General features: G+C 35.5%; 4 protein-coding genes across 5 annotated transcripts; 2 read left to right on the forward strand and 2 right to left on the reverse strand.

Moving 5' to 3' along the window:
• The first annotated feature begins 37 nt into the window (after nt 1–37).
• Nucleotides 38–7668, forward strand: Vdup1 (arrestin family protein Vdup1). Its single transcript, XM_033342756.2, has 6 exons — nt 38–628; nt 1595–1719; nt 2229–2446; nt 4693–4839; nt 5124–5345; nt 6056–7668. The coding sequence occupies exons 1-6, from the start codon at nt 516–518 to the stop codon at nt 6245–6247; spliced, it is 1017 nt and encodes a 338-aa protein (XP_033198647.1). The 5' UTR covers nt 38–515; the 3' UTR covers nt 6248–7668.
• Nucleotides 7512–8738, reverse strand: LOC117161321 (UPF0235 protein C15orf40 homolog). The gene is made up of 4 exons (XM_033342759.2): nt 8600–8738; nt 8064–8154; nt 7857–7984; nt 7512–7786 (listed from the first exon to the last, which is right to left on the reverse strand). Exons 1-4 carry the CDS (start codon nt 8723–8725, stop codon nt 7697–7699), a joined length of 435 nt encoding a protein of 144 aa, XP_033198650.1. The 5' UTR covers nt 8726–8738; the 3' UTR covers nt 7512–7696.
• LOC117161320 (coiled-coil domain-containing protein 124) lies at nt 8448–10060 on the forward strand. Of its 2 annotated transcripts, none has more exons than XM_033342757.2 (4): nt 8448–8570; nt 9043–9207; nt 9322–9590; nt 9682–10060. In XM_033342757.2, exons 2-4 carry the CDS (start codon nt 9049–9051, stop codon nt 9878–9880), a joined length of 627 nt encoding a protein of 208 aa, XP_033198648.1. In that variant the 5' UTR covers nt 8448–8570; nt 9043–9048; the 3' UTR covers nt 9881–10060. The 2 variants fall into 2 exon arrangements, with proteins under 2 accessions (XP_033198648.1, XP_033198649.1); XM_033342758.2 differs by lacking the exon at nt 8448–8570 and adding an exon at nt 8738–8868.
• On the reverse strand, nt 9986–20081 carry LOC117161317 (uncharacterized). The gene is made up of 4 exons (XM_033342755.2): nt 19943–20081; nt 14698–17756; nt 11127–11508; nt 9986–10689 (listed from the first exon to the last, which is right to left on the reverse strand). The coding sequence occupies exons 2-4, from the start codon at nt 16632–16634 to the stop codon at nt 10564–10566; spliced, it is 2445 nt and encodes an 814-aa protein (XP_033198646.2). The 5' UTR covers nt 16635–17756; nt 19943–20081; the 3' UTR covers nt 9986–10563.
• Nucleotides 20082–20177: the final 96 nt, after the last annotated feature.

Here is a 20177-nt window from a genome sequence, read left to right on the forward strand (position 1 = left end):
AAAGAGGTAGGGGAGCGAAAGTGAACACAGCTCCAAGAATGGGCAGGAAGAGACGGGCTCCTTGAGCCTGCGGCAGAAAGTTTGGCGGATAATAGCGTAGGAGCATCGTTATTAATGTTTTATTGAGTCGAATGGGAAGTGTATGGATCTCCATGATGATCTACAGCTAAGTTAGCCATTGGAAAATCGCGACAACAGAGTACGCGAAAAATGAAAGTATGTACGAACGCGATTGCTCGATCAAGAAAAGACTGACTGGCTGAGTGAGATTCCGCCGATTCCAGTGACGTTCCAAAGAGAGAAACGTAGTGTGTGCAAGGTTATGGGCGTGCTGCTGTTGCTGGTGCGATCCAGTGTATGCCAGTGATTCTCACTGACATGCCTACTTCGGCCTCCGTTGGAAAAAATTTTGTGTTCGTGACAACTTTGTGCATAATCAGTTACCGCGAAGCCGTTCTGACGCGAGCGTCATCCGTCATCCTTGTCGATCCTTGAACAACGTGCTGCATAAGACCATGACGCGAAAACTCAGCAAGTTTTTAATACTTTTCGACAATACAAATCTTTTATATTTTCCCGGCCACTTTTTGTCCGGTCGGGTACTTATCGAGTTGGATGATGAGGCCTAGTAAGTATGTATTTACTTACATACCACATATATGTATATATATACAATCGCACGAAATCTCACATACAATCCATTTATGTGTTACTTATTTATATTTTTATGAAACTGTTTTATGAAAAAGAATTCGAAGACAATTTAAATTATTAAAATATAATTGTCAACGAGATATTGATCAAACTGACTAGCTTTGAAGATTAATTTGAAATAAATTATTTTGAAATTAAGAGTTTTATGTCTTAATATTTTTGATCTTTATGAGACATCAGGAAGCGCATGGAAGCATGTAGGTATATTACTTTAAATAATTATGTTTCGTCAGATTTACTTTAATCGTGACTAACTCGCGTAACATCTATTGTAGCCACTGAAAACTTTCACAGTATAAATTACGATATATCCAATAGTTATGATAATTTATATAATCGACTAAACAAACCATTGAAAATTACATGTTCATTTCAATTAATGATCATTAATTTATTTACAATATAAATAAAATATGTTTCGCGATATAAACTTTTCACTTTATTAGAAACAATTGTTGTATAAAACAACATTTTTGCATTAAAATACATGAATATGAGTATTGTCCACCTTTTACACAATTACATGCAGCGCTCCTTAGAATGTTAATTCAACACAGTATTGTCAATAGTATCAAACTACTTTTTAGAAAGCGTACTGCATAGAATAGTTATATATATATACATATACAACAAAAATTTCATTTACTTTTAATCTATTTCTTTTTTATCCATTATTTATTATGCTCTACGTCTAGAATTCTATCTTTCTTGAAGGATTTATTACCCCAAATATTTTATAATAGTATTATTATAATCAAATTGAATTTGTTCGTTTTCAGTTTCGATATTAAGTGTTGTAAGACTTGAAAGTAATTTATTAGATTTATTAAATTTATTTCATTGACGTAATAAGATTAATGACACTTTCGATGTATCGTAGCGTTTCAGGGTTACATTTTCATGTGATCGGCGAAGGAGTGGTGCGTGTACGCAGTCAACGTGCTGAGAGGGTTTACGACAAAGAAAACTATATAGATTTTCGTATGAGATTGCTGGGTGAGCCAGGTAATGAAAAGAAATTACATTACGGTACATTTAATGTAGCCGTTAAAATGAAACGGGCACAATGTGTTCGAATAATGAGCCTTAGATGATAAGCCTGTGATCTGGAACATCTTAATTCATAAATTAGCTTTACTCGAGTTTGCATAAATGTTTGCAATAATAGCCAGATTCTTTAACGACATTCGTCTTCTATTTAAAGATGGAAGATTTAAAATGGAATTTTTTATGACTCTTGATTTTTCTGATTATCGAATTTAAAGAGATCCCATATGACGATAAAGGATTTGTCAGAAGCACTTGCATGTTTTCACTAAGTAATTGTAAAAACATGATACGTGGAACTTAACATTTTAATGGATTTGCTAGGTGTAGCGTTAATGATGTATCTTTGAAAGCCGTCAAATTCTTCTCTTTACAAGCGGCACACCTGCAAGCCATGCGGCGCATAATAATGTAAAAACTGTTCCTTTTCGTTCTCTGTTGCTCATGCGTACGACACCGGAATCCAGGAGAGGGACCATCGCTGCTATCGCCGGGGATTCACAGCTTTCCATTCAAATTAGGTCTGCCCCTGGGCCTGCCGTCTACTTTCTTGGGGAAACATGGTTGGGTACAATACTACTGCAAAGCTGCACTTCGGGAGCCCGGAGGTCTGACGCACAAGAATCAGCAAGTCTTCATCGTAATGAACCCAATCGACTTAAATTTAGAACCGCCGATTCTAGCAGTAAGTCTCTGTACATATCTATCTATTTTACCTATTTGTTTCTGTTTTTTATCTTTGCATTATATATACCGATGATTTAGTATCGCATAGGTATTTCCTTTGTTAGAAGGCGATAGAATTTGGCTAAAAAGATAACCAGGGATGACTAGGGCAACGTCTACACCGATCCACGATTTTCTCGTCGTTAACGATGATCATATTTGCGTTTCGGACGAAACGATGTTCTATATAAAAAGCATAAATTTGATTCTATAAAGGATGTTTGTCCTTTATTGTTACTGCTAATGCATAAAAAACAAAAGTTATCATTTTGCTATCGTGTCTCTAGATTGAAATATGTACGATAAAATGAATATTGTTTTATTGGAAATATTAAAATATATTATAAATACGACCATCAAGATAGTGATAATCCTTATAAGATAGTCCTATATTCAAATTTATGCTGGCTATGTTTGCACGTAAATGAACCATGATTCATGTGTTCCATTACTTTATAGTCAGGACGATCGTGCTTGTTTTGAACATCATTATTCAGCTTACGCTTTCTACCCGAAGCGTACGATTAGACGAACCCCGATACGCGCATCCTAAATCGTGAAACATCTCTGGTCGGTTAATTTTATTGCGATTGCGATCACATTGAACGTCGTATTGCACATCTAACGATTTAATTTGCAATTTTGCTGCACGCAACACACCCGTCTGATTTCTAATTGCCGTTTAAAACAACGGCCTTAACGAATTACATATAAAAAGTATAATGTTTCGCAGGACAAGCTTGTTTAAAGTTTAGGATAATTGTGTGGTAAGAAGATGTAATATGACCTGTGCGATGAGTTATCATATATCCCACAACCAATTTTTTAAGAAGTTTAAAGAAAAACATTTTTTGAAAAAATGTAGTAAAAATTAGAATATTTTTGTTGCATCTTGGTCCATTCTAGTAAAACTTTACACGTGTAAATTTCAAGTAATTCTGTAAAATATTTTATGTTCCATTAGTTTCCCTTTAAACAGCAAAAATTAATTATTAGTAATTATTAGTAATTATATGTAATTAGTAATAGGTTGTAGTATGCCATATGATTATCCGTAGTATTCATATGATCACAGCGAGTCAAGTATCGTTCGGGCATTTAACAAGCAATAAAATGATATAAAACCGTATCGTCTTTATCGCTCGAGTCATCGTCGAAATTATGCGGGTATTAATACAATAACACAAAAATTAGTCACGGTTAGATTGAAGTAGTGTTCTAAGATTTCAAACGACTTTGTACGTTTCACGAATCGTTTAACGGCAAAATCCAGCACAGAATCGTTGGTTCTGCCGAGTTTTGAATAATGGTCACCAGCCTGCGTAGAAAGCGATCGCGATTTTTGTCATTATGCTGCATTTTTTTTGCTTCCAATACCAAATTTTCAATCGTTGCAGTTATTTCTGCTTCATGGAAGGAAATTAATTTCATGGATAATATTTCTTGTCTTACTTTACATTAATGTTTTTTTTATTATATTTTCATTCTTTATTTTATTACTTCACTTGATTTATTTTCTAGTCTTCTAATTTTTACATTTTGTTTTTATCCCATCACATTTTTATTTAGCATTTCTCGTTTTTTTATTTCATTTCGTTTCTTGATTTTCGCAAACGGTTCAAGTTTATACTGATGATTTCCTTGAATTTGTTTGCAAATTACAACATAGTTTTTTTGGAATCGTCCCCGCAATACGTCAAAGAATCAGCATTTACATTTACTCAGTCAGACACACATTCCTCCGTATGTTTGGTGGAAAGTTGATTGTTTATGGGGCCAAAGAAACACATTCACATCATACCAGATTAACATGTAACATAAGATAATTCTTACGTAGGCATGTGGCATTCAGCTTCGAACGCGACCGCATTGTCGATTCTACTGTATAGACACATTCATTGCACACGCCTTGCATTGCATAATCAAGAACTCTCCAAGTGATAACTGAAAGTATTGATCTCGTATTTGATGAAGAAATTGATGAAATTTGAAGATCCAAGTATTATAAAAGAACGCGATACATATTACTTCGTTAGAAAATGTCGGAGATAATGGTAGTAGTATACTTTCGTAATATATAGGATCTTTAGATATCCAAATACAAAAATTACATCATGAAACCAACTCCCATAAGAACTTAGAATTAAATAATAATAAAGAATTAAATAATTTATATGATTTGTCAAAATGTATACTTCTCAATAGCAACCAGCAAGGCAAGAAATCGAGCAGCGAGTCGGAGTTTCCTGTGTCTCTGGAGGCCCTGTATTTTGCAGGGTAAGCCTCGACAGAGGTGGATACGTACCCGGTGAAACTATCGGCATCTCGGCAACTGTCAGCAATCGGAGCAAAGTATGTATCGTATTTCGATTCAATGACTAACCAAAAGAATTTCTATCGTGGGAATAAGGTCAGCACAATATGATGCTATCACATACTATTCCAATCTATAAACGTTTCCTAGATTTACAGTTAACGTGAAGCAAGTATTTTAATTAAAAATCATAAGTAAACATCTAATTCTAATTACAGGACTTTTGCATAAAATTTCACAATATTATCATAACAACGAAATCGATGCAAATAATGCAAGACCCACATTTAAGTGTACACACAGAATTGAAATGATTCAACAGGTGACGATGAAATCGACTAAAGCATCCTTGACTGAAACAATCCAATACCTTTGTCGTGGCAAAGTACTCGCGAGCGAGACGCGAGAATTGGCTAGTGTTTCCAGGGGTAAAATCCGTCCCGGAGAAGGTGAGGAGTGGTTGAACGAACAAATGTACGTTCCCCCGTTACCACCCACCAATCTGCGGGGTTGTCACCTTATCAACGTCCTTTATCACGTCTACGTGAGTATAAATGCCATTTCAACTGCTATTACGATAATTACAACTACATGCAGCATGATTAAAGTATCATACTCTCTCTTTACTCTAACGTGTTTCCTCCACAAAGCTAACGTGTTTATGATCATTTACGGAAAGCAGCGACTTTCTTCTGTACGGTTCTTCTTTCTCCTTTTTTCTTTTTCTATTATGAAAATATCACTTCTTTTTATGAATCACTTATTTTTTATCACAATCACAATTTTTACTGGGATTAATTTGCAACGTTAATAAAATTTTACGAACAAAGCAATAATTTTCATGATAGAATATTGTAAGAATATCGTAAGAACATTGTACTATCAATCTTTTAAAATTTCTGATTTTGTGGAGTGTACATGAATCTTATATGTTAGTCAACTTTCTCGAGATTTGTGTCACTCGATTCTTTGTCAACCGATTTTTTATCCCAAATGCATTCCATTCAAAACATTAATAAAATATTCTTTTACAAACATGCATACCCGTATATGTATTCCTCTGGCAATAATCGACAACCTTTTAAAAACTATATATTATATGAGACATCTTTAAACGAAGATAAACATCTTAGATGGTACAAAATATATGATTGAGATTCCATTTTTATACTATTATTTCATCGGATAAAATTATTTATGTTTTTATTATAATGTCTTATAACATACATAAAAGAATATTTCACTTTGTTACAGTTTGTAATAAGTCCAAAAAGCTTGGACAAAGAAATAAAACTACAAATACCAATCGTTTTAGCCACCTATCCTTTAAGACAGGAAGGTGCTCCAGCAGGAACTGCACCGTCGAAAAGAGGGGCACATTATCCATCAACGTTGCCGATATTTCGGCCATGGTTGGACGATAAAGCTTTTGAGATACAAGAGTGAAGGTTTAATTCATTTTAATCGGTGATCATAATATATAGATGAAAAAAATCTTGAAAGAATTTATATAGAACATATCCGCGACGGTGATACTAAAAATTGAAAAAAATTCTTTGAATCTTGGAAAAAGTTAATACGCTTACAGCAATACTTATCTCAAATTAAACTTAACTAAAAGTGCTTACAAATGGCAAATAAATACGTTATTTTTGCATTTCATCTTGAAATATTTGTTTAATTAAATTTAGGAAGTATATAAAGAATAGAACTTCTTTTATAATTTAAAAATTTTAGATTTAAAAATGTGATTTATATCATTTTTGTTGATATCTTGTAAATGTCTATAATGAGTTATATACATGTCGGAGAAGAGTCAATTATAACAGTTGTAATTAAACAATTTGCCGTCATTCTACCCAATTGTACTTGTTTGCGATTTGTGATAATAAACCTGGGCTTAAGGCGACCATCAGTCGCCGAACGTAGCCGCGGTCAACGGGACGGGCGCTTTGTCTAACAAAGGTGTGGAGTGATAGTATGACCCTCATTAAAAGAAATACCCATAGAGGTACTTGACAGTAAAATATTCCAACGGTTCCTTCGGACACAATGAATACCAGATGTTGAGGCACTTACACAGCGCAAGTTCAGTTAGCCTGAGGATCCGCTATAAAACCTGGGTATTTTTGGTACTTAAGGTTCTTCAAACGGACAGGCAGTCTTTGCCCCAAATTGACCAATTGACAGCGACGTCAATTTCCCTTATTTTCGGAACGAGGACTATACTCGACGAATCCGATGATCTCGTGTCCTTAGACACACCCCATCATAGTTTTCCTCTGTGGCATCATTGGGACGAAAAGTCATTCTTTCTTGTGATCTCATCGACGAAGAGAGCAGCGCCTTACGATCTGTGAGTATTACACGTTTGAGTTAGATTGTGTGAGCAAGTATATCTATCATCCCATTGACCGTGGATTCGTTATCGAACCTAAGACCAACGTCACTAGTATCGCAAGTGCTCAACCACCGCGGTTGATTGTCGAATCGGTAGTATCCATACTCGTATTACCAGGCCGTACCTTCGTTATAACACAACGATGGCCAATTCCAATGAAGATCTATCAAACGCCCACAACCCTATTCCTGACGCTTCTCCGACATATATATTGAAAGCCTAAATGTGTCAGCAAAGTGAAACTTGAATTTCGTGATTATATATTTAATTTCTGAAAGTTATTAAGGAACTACTTCTACGACGTAATAATTGTATAAAGTTACTTTTTTATTGTATAGATTAGTTGAATATGTTATATTGACGTGATTGCCATATTTATGTATAGTAAATATGACTTATCAAAATGAAAGGAGTGTAACATTATATGTATACATTAAAAAAATAGTTGTTCTAACAAAAGATAGAAGTGCGTCAATAATTAATTGTTACTATTTTTAAGTTCCTATTTCTCCCTTTAATTTTTCTAAGACCTTTTCCACTGTAGTTCCAGATACTATTATCACCTTGTGTCGACTCTTTGAACCCTATAAAAGATGAGAATATAAATTTAAAAAAAAAAAATGGAGAGGCTTAATTAGTAGATATTAAACTAACTCTATCTAACGATACGTCGGATTTTCTCATTCCCAATATGGAGGCTAGGTATTTCACGAGTTCTGTATTTGCTTCACCTTCAACCGGAGGTGCGGATATTGCGACGCCCACTGCATCCTCAGAAATATCTACAAAGCAATTTACACCTTCACATGTATCTGATATCCTATTTTAAATTTTGCTTTAAATATTGCAACATATTATCACCTGTTATATTATTATGTTTTGCGCCAGGTTTTGCTTGTATTTTTATAGTAACATTTCCATTCTTATCTAAACTTATGGGTCCCTTAGATTCCTACCAAAATTTATCTATCCGTTATGAATATGAACAAAGAGTATCGAACAATCAAACAACATAATGTAATTTTAAGTTTTAAGTAGATGATTACCTAAAATGCTACGTAAAATATGATTGCGATCTTAATCACATATTGTATGTATAATGGTACTGAATTAGTATATATAGCGTCTCTATATACACATATATCTTATTTTCTTTTTTATTTAAATAAAATATTCGAAAAAATTGGTATTTCTTAGAGAATATCTAGTGAACTGCGAATGTAATGTTGCCATTCATGAATTCGCAAGCGACACCTAGTAGTATTAAATATAAGTTGGAGGTGTATCATAGAAAATGTCATGTTATTTTCTTAATAGGTGATCAAATCTCGATCACACGTTACATTTTAATTCTTGTAACCGGAGTTGGTAAGTTACGATTTTTATTATTCACTGACCTCATTAACTGTAGCTTTTTTACTTTTTCCAGCTTTCTTTGATCCCTGTTTCGACATTTCGCGAGTATTCGTAAAATATTGCAAAAGTTTCCTTCGTAGACACGCACTTCCAAAGTAATACGTCATTTATGATTTAAAAATCACTTGAACCATATTTTAGATTTAGATGGCTATAGTTAAAGATGATGCCGATGATTCTTTAACCTCTTTATATCTTTAGCTGAGCGATACATCTGCGCACGTGTAGCGGTACTACCAACTAAACCATAGTGAGATACATGTTACCGCGAATTATTAAGCCAATTTAATTTTGCCGGTTTTTTGTTTGTGATAATATTTCAAATATTACGAATTACATAATAATTTCGCAATGAAATAAATAATACGAAAGCTTATTATCAGCGAATTTTCAATTCATGTTGTAATTACGATAAAATTTACAGGTTAATATGCCTAAAAAATTTGTCGGTGAAAATAGTAAAGCCGTCGCTGCCCGAGCCAGAAAGGCAGCAGCAAAAGAGGCTGAAAATACAAAGAAAGCTCTTGAAGCGGAAGAAAAAGCTTGGCAAGATGATGATAAACAGTTATTGAAAAAGAAACAAAAACAGGTATCTAAATAATACTTATTAAATTTTATTAGTTATACAATATTTATGTACTTAATAACTTTGCTTCCTATAATTTATTTATTAATTTTTAATATATTTTAAATTATTTCATAGGAAGAATCTGAAAGGAAACGTCAACAGCAATTAGAAAAGAAAGCAGAAGTGAAAGCTCTACTAGAAAAGGAAATGGCAAATATAAAAGTGGGTGGCAAACAGCCTGCATCTAAAGTAACTAGAGCAGAAATAGTAGCTGTAATGGAAAAGCGAAATCAAGCAGCAACTAAAAAAAGGGAAGAAGAAAAACCAATCGAAGAAAATTTGAATAGGTTGACGATAGAAGGTGAAAGTGCTCATAATGTAGATGAGGCGCTATCTGTTTTAAGGTAAGACCAATTATTATATTGACATTTTAAATGAAAGCAATTATTTCATATTATATATATTGAAAGTACATTGTTATTATTTGTTACACAGTACAAAAGAAGCCGAGGTTGATCGTCATCCAGAAAAACGTGTAAAAGCCGCGTATGCTAGTTTCGAAGAAAGAATGATGCCTATTGTTAAAGAGCAAAACCCTACTTTGAGGTTAAGTCAATTAAAACAAATATTAAGAAAGGAATGGATGAAATCTCCAGAAAACCCACTCAATCAAAAATTACTCTTAAACCGTTGATACTAAACGAAATCAAACGAAATGTAAACACGCATATGACTGATTAGATGATTCAGAGGAACACGTGGAATAAGACTCATAAATGTAATCATGAACGGAATCAAATATCTGTACACAATTTTATTGTAAACGAATAAGTTATACTCCGGTAGAATACATAAAATAACGCTGTATAAATCATCTTTGGTATAACTTATACGCTATTATATAGCCTCCACATTGCATTTTATAATTTCATTTACAAATATACCGTTAAATTGATAAATTCAAAGAGAACAACTTAATAATCGTGTACATGTTTTGGCACAGTTACTCTGTAGACTTATACAACTTTACCAACATGGGTATCCGGCTATACGGCACTAGACGAAAGTTTATAAAAAAATAATTATACAGAAAATTGGTTACTTCATTTCAATCTTATAAAATAGCATTCTATACAAACGAAGTTTTACCAGCGTAAAATCTAAATTATGTACAATAGATCTTAATCTTTGTTTCGGTGTTTTTGCCGCGGCAAATTAAGCATAAGGCACTATAATTTCTTGTTGTTCTCTCTGTTTCATGTACAATGAGTGAAATACCCGTACAAAGAACTTGATATTTAAATATAATATTATTATATAATTACTTGGTCCACAAATAGTCCTTTTTGCAAAGACATTTTTTTGCCTACTTTACTGCTACCGTTTCTTGTTTTTCCACAAATCTATGAAACAATGTATCATGTGATTAACTTGCTTTGGGCAATCAGTCATGGGAGTATGACCAGCAGTTGGAATCGCTTCGAGAAAGGCTTTCATCATGGTCTAAAACATGAAACATAAGAATACAATTGATACTGAAAATGAAATGAAAATTATTTTCAAATTACCTAGATATCTTCTGAGAAAATTAAGAATTTGAAATATCTGCAGTTAAAAATAAATTAGAATTATATTTCAACGTTAATAAAACTACTGAAGGAAAAAATGTTTAGTGTGAATGACAATAGCAAATATTTTCACTGTGCTCCATAATCATGAAAGAATCACATAAAGTATTACGTATTATCTAAAGTAATATGAATATATGCATAAGTAAGAATTTTTTTAACTGTTTTAAACTTACAAATTCATTAAAAGGATCTTCCAATATTTGATACAAGCCATTTGCTACGTATAAAATTTCATAAGAATTTACGCGTAATATATTTACATGATTCTTAGAATCTATCTGAGAAGAAGCTTGAGAAAGAGCAACGTACCCTCTCCATTTGGCATTCCTGCACGAGTGACACTTTGTTGTCCCTTAAACCATGTATGAGAAGCGTCGGCGTGCATATCCTTCTATGGAACACGTAGTCTCCTTCCGGCCAGACCATGCCGTCCAAAACGTATTTCATGTGCGAAGGCCATTGTTCTGGTGGCTCAGGGCCACAGTAAGGGTGTTGACGGCCCCTCGCGGAATATAATATATCTCTATGAAGGCCGCACATTAAAAACGGTGTCAGGATTGCTCTGAGGCAGCAGTGGCCGGCGCTTTCGGTACTGGGTGCTGCTAAAGCTGTTGGACCACCTCCGGATATCAGGACTAGCTGATGGATACTACTGTCGTACTTGCAAGCCAAGGCAGCTGCAAAACTGCATCTGCAATCAATAGAAAATGACACAATCGTTTTATCATTGCACGTGTGCAATATTTTCTTTGGTTTGAACTCCTATTAATCGAATTTCCTTGAAACTAAAGTTTGAAACTTGCTATTTGAAGTTGAATCTTCTATAGATATTTAAAATCAGGTTACTGACGATGATGACGATATATGTGTATCAAGATCGATAAAGTCTCGTAAAATGGAAATAAAAAAATAGAAAAGAAAACCAACATGATATATTAGTTGCTTGTTTCATTCAGATGGGACTTGAACTCCGCCGAATGTCTTTGTGTGGTTCTTAATGCCTTTTCGAAAGTCTCATTAACGTAATGTTCCTTCCTAACATAATTCATACCGCGTGGACGCAACGCGTTTATTGCTGTCTTAACTCATTGCCGTAATCTGTGTAGGATACAAATGTTAATTTTTCTAACTAAATCGGCGAACGAGTATTGAACCGTACTTGGTTCGTAGACATAGCCCGCGGCCTACATGTCATGTTGCAATGTCGTGTGAAGGATTAATACAACTTGCCTCTTTATTACGGCACCGTTTCGTGTAGGTCGTGATTGCCAGTCGAGTGATCGTATTCATTAGCAATTTACATAATAAAAAAAATTGAGAAATTCTCGTAGGATATCGTCAAACCGATTAGGAAGCCATGTCTTTTTTTTCTTATATACTTTAATAACCGCACTCATGAAGCAACGTATAACTATAACACACATAGTAATGATATATACCTCGATTAAAGCGATGTTTTCCACTTATCCACGTATCGGGGGAATATCATTAGAAAAAAACGTGATGAACAAAATCATTTACACGCACTCCTAATACAAGTCGACATGCACGATGCATTTTGTGTGAATCCACGAACCATTTTGCAGATATACGAATAATGCGCAGATAAAATTTACACGATATACCCACTCTTGTATATATTGCAACCCTTCTCCTCTTCTTTCACTCTCTCTCTCTCTCTCTCCCTTTCTTTCTCCTTAGTCGGGGCCGAAGCGTGGATGACAATCCTCTAGCTTCAAAAACGAATCGATACGGATCATGATGTGTGCAACAACGACCTTGCAATCGGTCTTTGCAATCCGAATGATATTGTACCACGTTGTCTAATCGAATACTTTGACACACGTTAGTGTTAATTCGAGCGTTATCGCTAAACGAAAGCTTGTTGGATAAGATTGAAATTAATTAGCGCGTTATAGCGTCAAAAATTAACTTCGAGATACACAGATAAAGCTTAACTGAATTTCTAATTTGTTGCATGCTAGCATCAACACATTCCGCACAAGACGAAAATAACGAGTCTTTGTATATGTTCTACTTTAGTAGAAAGGTACAGAAATTGATTTATGTTTGCAAACAAGATAAAGGGTTTACATCTGTTACGTGTATGCAGATTAAACACGTATAATGATACATAATATTATAAGTAGTACGTTCCACGTTTCATGGCACATGTATCATAAATTAATCTACGCACGCAACATTGTATGTAGTTACTATGTATTCCAGCAACTTTCCATCACTGAGAAATGCACTTGCGCATTACAAAAATACAAGATTAGTGGTAAGGCGAAGAGCTCACTTTATACCATTCTTGGTCTAATTACGTCCCAATGTATATGCGCCTAATTGATGCAAACGCAAGCGTTTGATACAATTTCACGAATAGATAGGAATAAAATTTGCATAGAAACAGTCGTGTTAATCTTTAGTAATAATTTAATCTATATACTATATACGCTCCTTTTAACGAGCACATGAAATTAAAAGATATATTTATCGATGCTATATATTGATTTGATAGATTTAAAGGAAATAAAAAATGTATACTTCCTCATAAAGGGAAAAAGTCGGATCTCCTGAACAAGTGGAAAATAGTTCTATGAACCTAATAATTTTATTTTATTATTTTCTATCTATAAATGCATCAAACGTATCGTCGATTAATAACGAAAAACATAGAGAAAGTTACTAATCGAAAAATACAATCCTAATCCTTCGACATCCTTAACGAGTTATTTAATCCAAAGCAAAAACATGCGCATTTTACACCTAATAGAATTTCACTTTTCGCTTCGTATTTCTACCTCTCTCATTAACTTAGTTATGTATATTGTATATACATTCCGATACAATTTTCTCGGAAGAAGGTCGAACAATTAGAAAAAGCGTTTAAACATTACGATATGGAGGAATAGGACAAGAGCTAGCTAGAACGTACATTCACAACGCGCATAAAAGTGAATCGATCATCTCGACGAATTTGAAGAACTTGAGACATGCGGATTAAACGCCCATTAGCCACTTCGTCGGTTAAACGCGTACAGCTGACTAGATTGCTTGGACGCGCAACGATACGAACGTCAAGGAATTTGTAATCATTGATATCCGATAAGACACTGTCTCGCGTGTACCAAGAGATTACGATACACCAGATGCTTTTACATAGTTAAAGATAAGTTACGCGATTACAACCAAGTTTCTATTAGTTACTATTATAAAATTATTTAATAGTAATGAATAGAGTACGAATGTTTATGCAAATGCAGACTCTTTTTAAATACAACTAAGGGGATCGAACCTAATACCTTACCATAGAGCAGAACGTCCATCACCACAGCCCTACGTTTTGCTTTTTTGTGATTAATTGAAATTTCCTGAACGTGTTGTGAAATTGAGGAATGTAAAATTGGGAAGAGATTCTAACAAAGCATCAGATAATCTACCGAGTGATAACGTGAATATAAAATCTTCTAACTATTGTAATAAGATCAAGTAACGCTAAATGAAAAATTAATCGGCAACATTTTAGTTAGGCACTATAAATTTTTGTTATCAAAGTGACAATTATAAAGCGATTGCTATTTAAAGATGTATCAAAGGCACTATCAATGATTTCGACCGTGAAATTGATCTCATTCGTAACACGCGAATACACGCGACAATTGTCTGCTATTCAAGGATGTGTGTGAAATTTCACTGTATACCGACTAAGAACATTATTTGTCTGATAGTTTCAATTTAACGAAATTTAAAACGAACCTTTGCTGTAATTAAGAGATATTTATATGGGCTGGTATCTTGTAAATCTTTGTGAATTTTGCGTAAAGTTGAAAGATAAAATCCGAAAATAAAAAGGAAATAAAAGAGAAATAATTACCCATAATTATGCGCTACCAGGACGCATTTCTGACCAGGCTTGAAAGCGTAGTGACACAGTATAGTATCTAAATCCTTGAGTAGCTTGGTAAAATGGTAATCTCTGGACCGTCCAGGTGCCGAGCTCATTCCGTGTCCCAGCATATCCGGCGCGATACAAGGATAACCCAAAGCGGAGAAATATCGAAGCTGGTGTTCGAAGATCTCCGCTGACGATCCGAAACCATGAAGAAACACGATCATTGGCTTCCGATTTTTTCGAAACGTAACTAAATCTCGAGGATTTTCCTTATAATCGATCGAGATGGTATTTTCCTCGATGTTGGGCCACGTCTTTCTGTAATCCTCGAGTTCGATGGACGCAGCGGCGGCTTCCTTCTTCATCTCGAACGTGCCCATTTTTTCGTTCCAACTGCTCTTTCCCAAAGAACACCGATCAGAATCGTAGTCGTGCGGGTTCGTGGCGAACTTTTCTCGCAGATTAGCAATCGCGTTACCCTTTTTGGCCCTGAAGGACGACTCGTTGCCGTTGTCCTTGAATTCCAGCCGCAGTTTCTCGAAACTGGGCTCGTTAACAGTTTCCTCTAGCTCCTTCAGATCCACCGCGGGTATGCCACTCTCGAGATTATCCGTCGAGATATCGATTCCTCGAGCGGTTTGAACGCTCGAATCCTGCGGCTCGCTCCTTTCCGCATCATTCTTCCCGGTGACCTCCGATCTCTCGGTGCTTCGATCGTTGCTCAGCTGCTCGCCACTTCTCGGAAACACCATCTCCTCGTCCATTCTCTTTGTCGGCTGGCCCTGAGCATCGTTCTCCTGGCCACCTGTACTCAAGTCTTCCCAACTGTTCCTCAAAGCCGTTCTACCGAGCTTCTCGTCGATGATCTTCAACAAGGATTGCTCCAGGCTCGGCTCCTGATCCGGTTGGAACTCGATCGTTTCAACGCTGTTTATCCCGGAATCGATACAATCCAGTTGCTCCAGAGTAACTTCCGTGTCGATCGATCGTCCTAGGTAGAAATCCAACGAATCGGGATCGTTCGTCGAGCCGATGAAGCCGCGGTTTACATAGCCCTCGTTGCTGTCGCTTTCACGTCGCCCCGATTTTTTTTCGTTCTTTTCGATCCTTTCCGGATGAAACGAGAAGCTGATGTCGTTGAACGATTCCTCGGTGTCGTAGGATTCCTCGTTTGTTTGTTTCCTTTTGTTCAACTTCTCTTTATCGTGACTCGATCGTTGTGACGTGGAACAATCGTTTCTCTTTTTAGAGCTTCTTACATCCTTGATAAGAGTGTCCTTCGTGCCTGCGACGTACTTCACCGTGTCGTCCAATATCTCTTCGAGAAGCACGTTGATGTACTTCTCTAGATCCTTCACGATTCTACTTTTGATCGTTTGCTCGTCCACCTGTTGATCGGTTGTATCAGAGGTAACTTTGTCGATTATGCTCATCCTGCCGATACTCTTATCCTCTATTTTAGCGGGATCGTCTTCGGCTTCAGAAACTTGAAATTTCTGCAAATTTACCGACACCTTATGTTCGAGTTCCTCGATTGCGCGTTCGTTTTCCTCCGCTTCGCAGAGGCTCGTCCTAATCCTGTTCAATTCGGCGGAGATGATTTGTTCTTCGGCAGTACTTACTCGTTTCGATTGTCGAAAAGAGCATCTGCAGTTACTGGGTGAGTGAGGTCTTCTGGACCAACGGGTGAAGAAATTGTCAGCGATGGATTCAGGCCTCTCGTTCGTGTTGTCGTAATACCAGCCACTTTTCAAGGTTGGCTTCAGAATCCTTAAGGTTCGTCGTGATTCGACAATAAAGAAGTCACAGTCGGGAAGTTCTACTTTACCTGGACCCACTCGATTTCTGTTTCTCCAATATTCGAAGAACTTTGTGTACCAAGGAGTTACCGATACTGTATCTTCTCCCTCTGTAGTCATGTTTTCAACGAAAATTCACTACTTTTTGCGATCATAAAGATTGCTTGAGTATTTTCCAACAATGAGATGTTATAAAATTCTTTGTCACGCAATGTTTAGGAACTGTTATAACGTTATAAATTGACTAATCTTCGTTAATAGTCGAGAAATTTACTAAGGATCTTCCTGTTCCCGGAATCGAGTTCCGGTGTTAGCCTTCTGTTTAACGCGTTGTAAACTCCTTGCTTTGCTGTTCGCAGTACAAATTTGCTGCCTCACAGTGCTGTTTTTCTTCTTTGTGAATGGAGACCAGCTCTAATCGTTGAATATCACGATAACGAAGTCACAATTCGCTACGATGTTAAGTATTCTTACTTTCCGTGACCCAAAATAGCAATTTACTCTATTTATGATTTTTTTCTACAAATAATATAATCAAATTCTATAACTCATAATTTCTCCAAAAATTCTTTACAATTCTTCTCATTTATAAATTTTCGTAGGATTCGATGGATATTTCCAACATCACGATATAATTTATAGATGATATTTCCGTTCTTTCTTCTTTATAAAATGAGATTTTCATTAAACCAATAAGGTTCTGTCTGTTTACACAATGTTAGTTTTCATGTAACGGTAAATGGCCAAAAATGTGGGATGATTGCGTATTTGATATGCGTATTTATAAGTATCTAATATCTATAAATATCCGTATACTACCTTTCCTCGATGCAATTATGCCTATGCATCAGCGTGTACTCGTTGGAAACTGAATTCTTACTTATAGAGTCCACAGGCTTTCTAAATCGGCTCTGTTCTGCGTCTTTCCTCGCCTGTCTCCGATATCGAGTTCCGTCGTTTTTTTATCCTTTTAAATATTCCTCTCGTGACTTGTTCGTCACTTCTAACGAATCTCTTCGATTTTTTCTCCTAGCTCGATCGTTCCATCGAGTTGCGTGCCCGTAGCCTTGCAACACTTTTCCTGCAATTTTTGCAACCGTTGCTCGATCAAATACGATTTCCCCACGAAAAACGAAAGTAACATTTCTCGCGGCTTCTTGTGTTAAACAGTTTACGGCTCGCTGATTTGCCGATGATCGTTCCAACGTGGAAACAGCTAATTGCTATATCTAGTGTTTCGACCTGTGAATAACAAGTTTAATTAGATGACCAATGACCAAATACCATATTGCTATTACTAATGCATATTGCATATCATACGATATCAGAATTTTAATGAACGATTAAAACATCGATCGATAAGTAAATGTAATTTGCAATTAAGGAAAGTGTTGAGTGTTTCGATGTGAGGAGATCTGTATCCTGATATAAAAATATTTATAGAGGATTTCTCTTTTATTTTATTTTATGTATTTCCTTGGAATGCAATTGTGACGTTAACTACATAAATAATAGAATTAAAAGCAACGGTATGCATCTCCGCATTGATTTTTAGACTACTAATTATATAAGAGGAGGATTTGGAAGGGGAAATATTGGATTCGGATCATTAATCGGAAAGATCGCAATTTGATTTGATACAGTCACGTGTTCTTAGACCACTGATCTGACTGTGTGAATTCCAAAACGAATCTGGTAAAGCGATAAGACTAAAATTTTCATAAAACAACTCACAGAAGTATCAATGATAAATCTGCTATCTTCTAACTTTCTTGACTAAAAATTTTGTAATATTGCAAGATAGGAACCAAGAACAGCAAACATTCTCCAATAATTGTTGCATGCTATTTTTTGGAAAGTCGAATAAACGCTTTTATTATTTCATTCGTTACATTTAGTTTGTGTTATAAAACGTTTAACAAGTATTTGTAACTTCGTCCGCAATTTTTACATAATGGACTTCTTTATATATTCAGTCTGACTATGAGATATAAATATTCATACTCTAAAAAATAAACAACGTCAAACGCTTATTTAAACTGCTTACGTTGATTATTTGCAAACTTGTTAGTAACTGCTACATCGATTGACAGTTTTCAATAACACGCTTTTTAAATACCGTTTTCCGTTTTTCTTATTCTATGGGCGATTCTTCTCTCGAGCAGAACAATTACAGAGCTCATCACCCCGATCTGCAAACGATGAGCCAATTCTGACATCACATTTTAATGTCATTTCGCATAATAAATGCACGAATGACGAATGTGTACATGAAGTAATAGCAAAATAACACAATGTATATCCCGAAGGATAATTCTCATTATATGCCATACAGGAGTCGTGCATAATATATATCGCGTAGTTTCAATGTACCGATATACAAATAACGGATAACGAGAGAATAGTTGGGCTCGTCCGTTCTCTCAAGTTTTTACGCGGTGTGCGAGGTATGATATATGATGCATAGTGTGAAGTAAGGCGTAAAAACTAGAAAATTATGTGGTGGTATAGTGATACCTACAGAGTGATCGATTTGAAACAAAATAATTGCTTTATATAGCTTTATAGTTAAAAATTTGAAGAGAAGGATGTGATAAAAATAATTTTGAAGCTTGAGATTTTTTAAAAGATCTACCGTTTTCTAGAATATTCGATTTTTATTCCCTGCAAACTTAAGAAAGATAAAATGTACGTATAATTCCAGTTACGCTTCTGTCATAAAACTGATGTCGGAATCTATTTTTCATATTTCCCGCGCAACATGATCCAGTTTAAAACCGCACAGGTTTGATATATTTATGATACCGTGCGATGTATTGTGTCACAATGAAACATCAGATACTCCTTTTTATCAGAATCCATACAAATTAGATGATAGAAAGTACTATACGTGTGCTTCCTAATTATTCCTATATCAGGAGTGAGAGTATACTTCGATGCTCTATGCCCATTATCCTTGATATAATTACGTCTACGTTCCACATCCATTATGCAGGTTATTCGAATAGATCAGTTCTCAGTATATACAGCGTTACTCATCGAACTATGGCTGTTAGATTATTCAGTGTCCAGAACGATTTTCCCGAATGTAACCGAACATAAGTACGCGCATCTAAATAAGATGAATTTTAACTTAAATAGAAGGAGCAGAATAGAAGTGACATTACGAAATAATAGTTACGAATACTACACATCTCTGACAACTATACAACGTTAATCGTAATAAATAAAACTCAGTTTCTTGTTTCGCGTTAGCTTGATAATAACACTCTGCTTATGTGGAATTTTCCAGTGGGCAGAAAAAATGTTGCATACATTGAAACTTTGAAACGCGTACGCTGTCAAATCGTTTGTTTGCATTCGTTTAACACAGAGTATGATACTCGTTTAACGCTGGAGTTGTGGCGAACGTTCATTATTATACTTGCCCTTTGAACTTTGACTGCCGACCGGTTCATTTCCCCGCGGTGGATACGCACGATAGGTAGCACACGTCGACGAAGTGTGGTTTAAAATTGACTGCAAGCTCTTCCCATCCCTCGATACTGAAAGACCACTTGTTGCTCGGTTTCGCCAGTGATTCGCACTTGCGAGGTCACAAGTTATCGTTGACAAGTCCGGAAATCGTCTTTAACACAAAATACGCGCAACAATCGGTACACA

The sequence above is a fragment of the Bombus vancouverensis genome, chromosome 6 (genome assembly GCF_051014615.1).
Source record: "Bombus vancouverensis nearcticus chromosome 6, iyBomVanc1_principal, whole genome shotgun sequence".
Taxonomy (NCBI): Eukaryota; Metazoa; Arthropoda; class Insecta; order Hymenoptera; family Apidae; genus Bombus; species Bombus vancouverensis.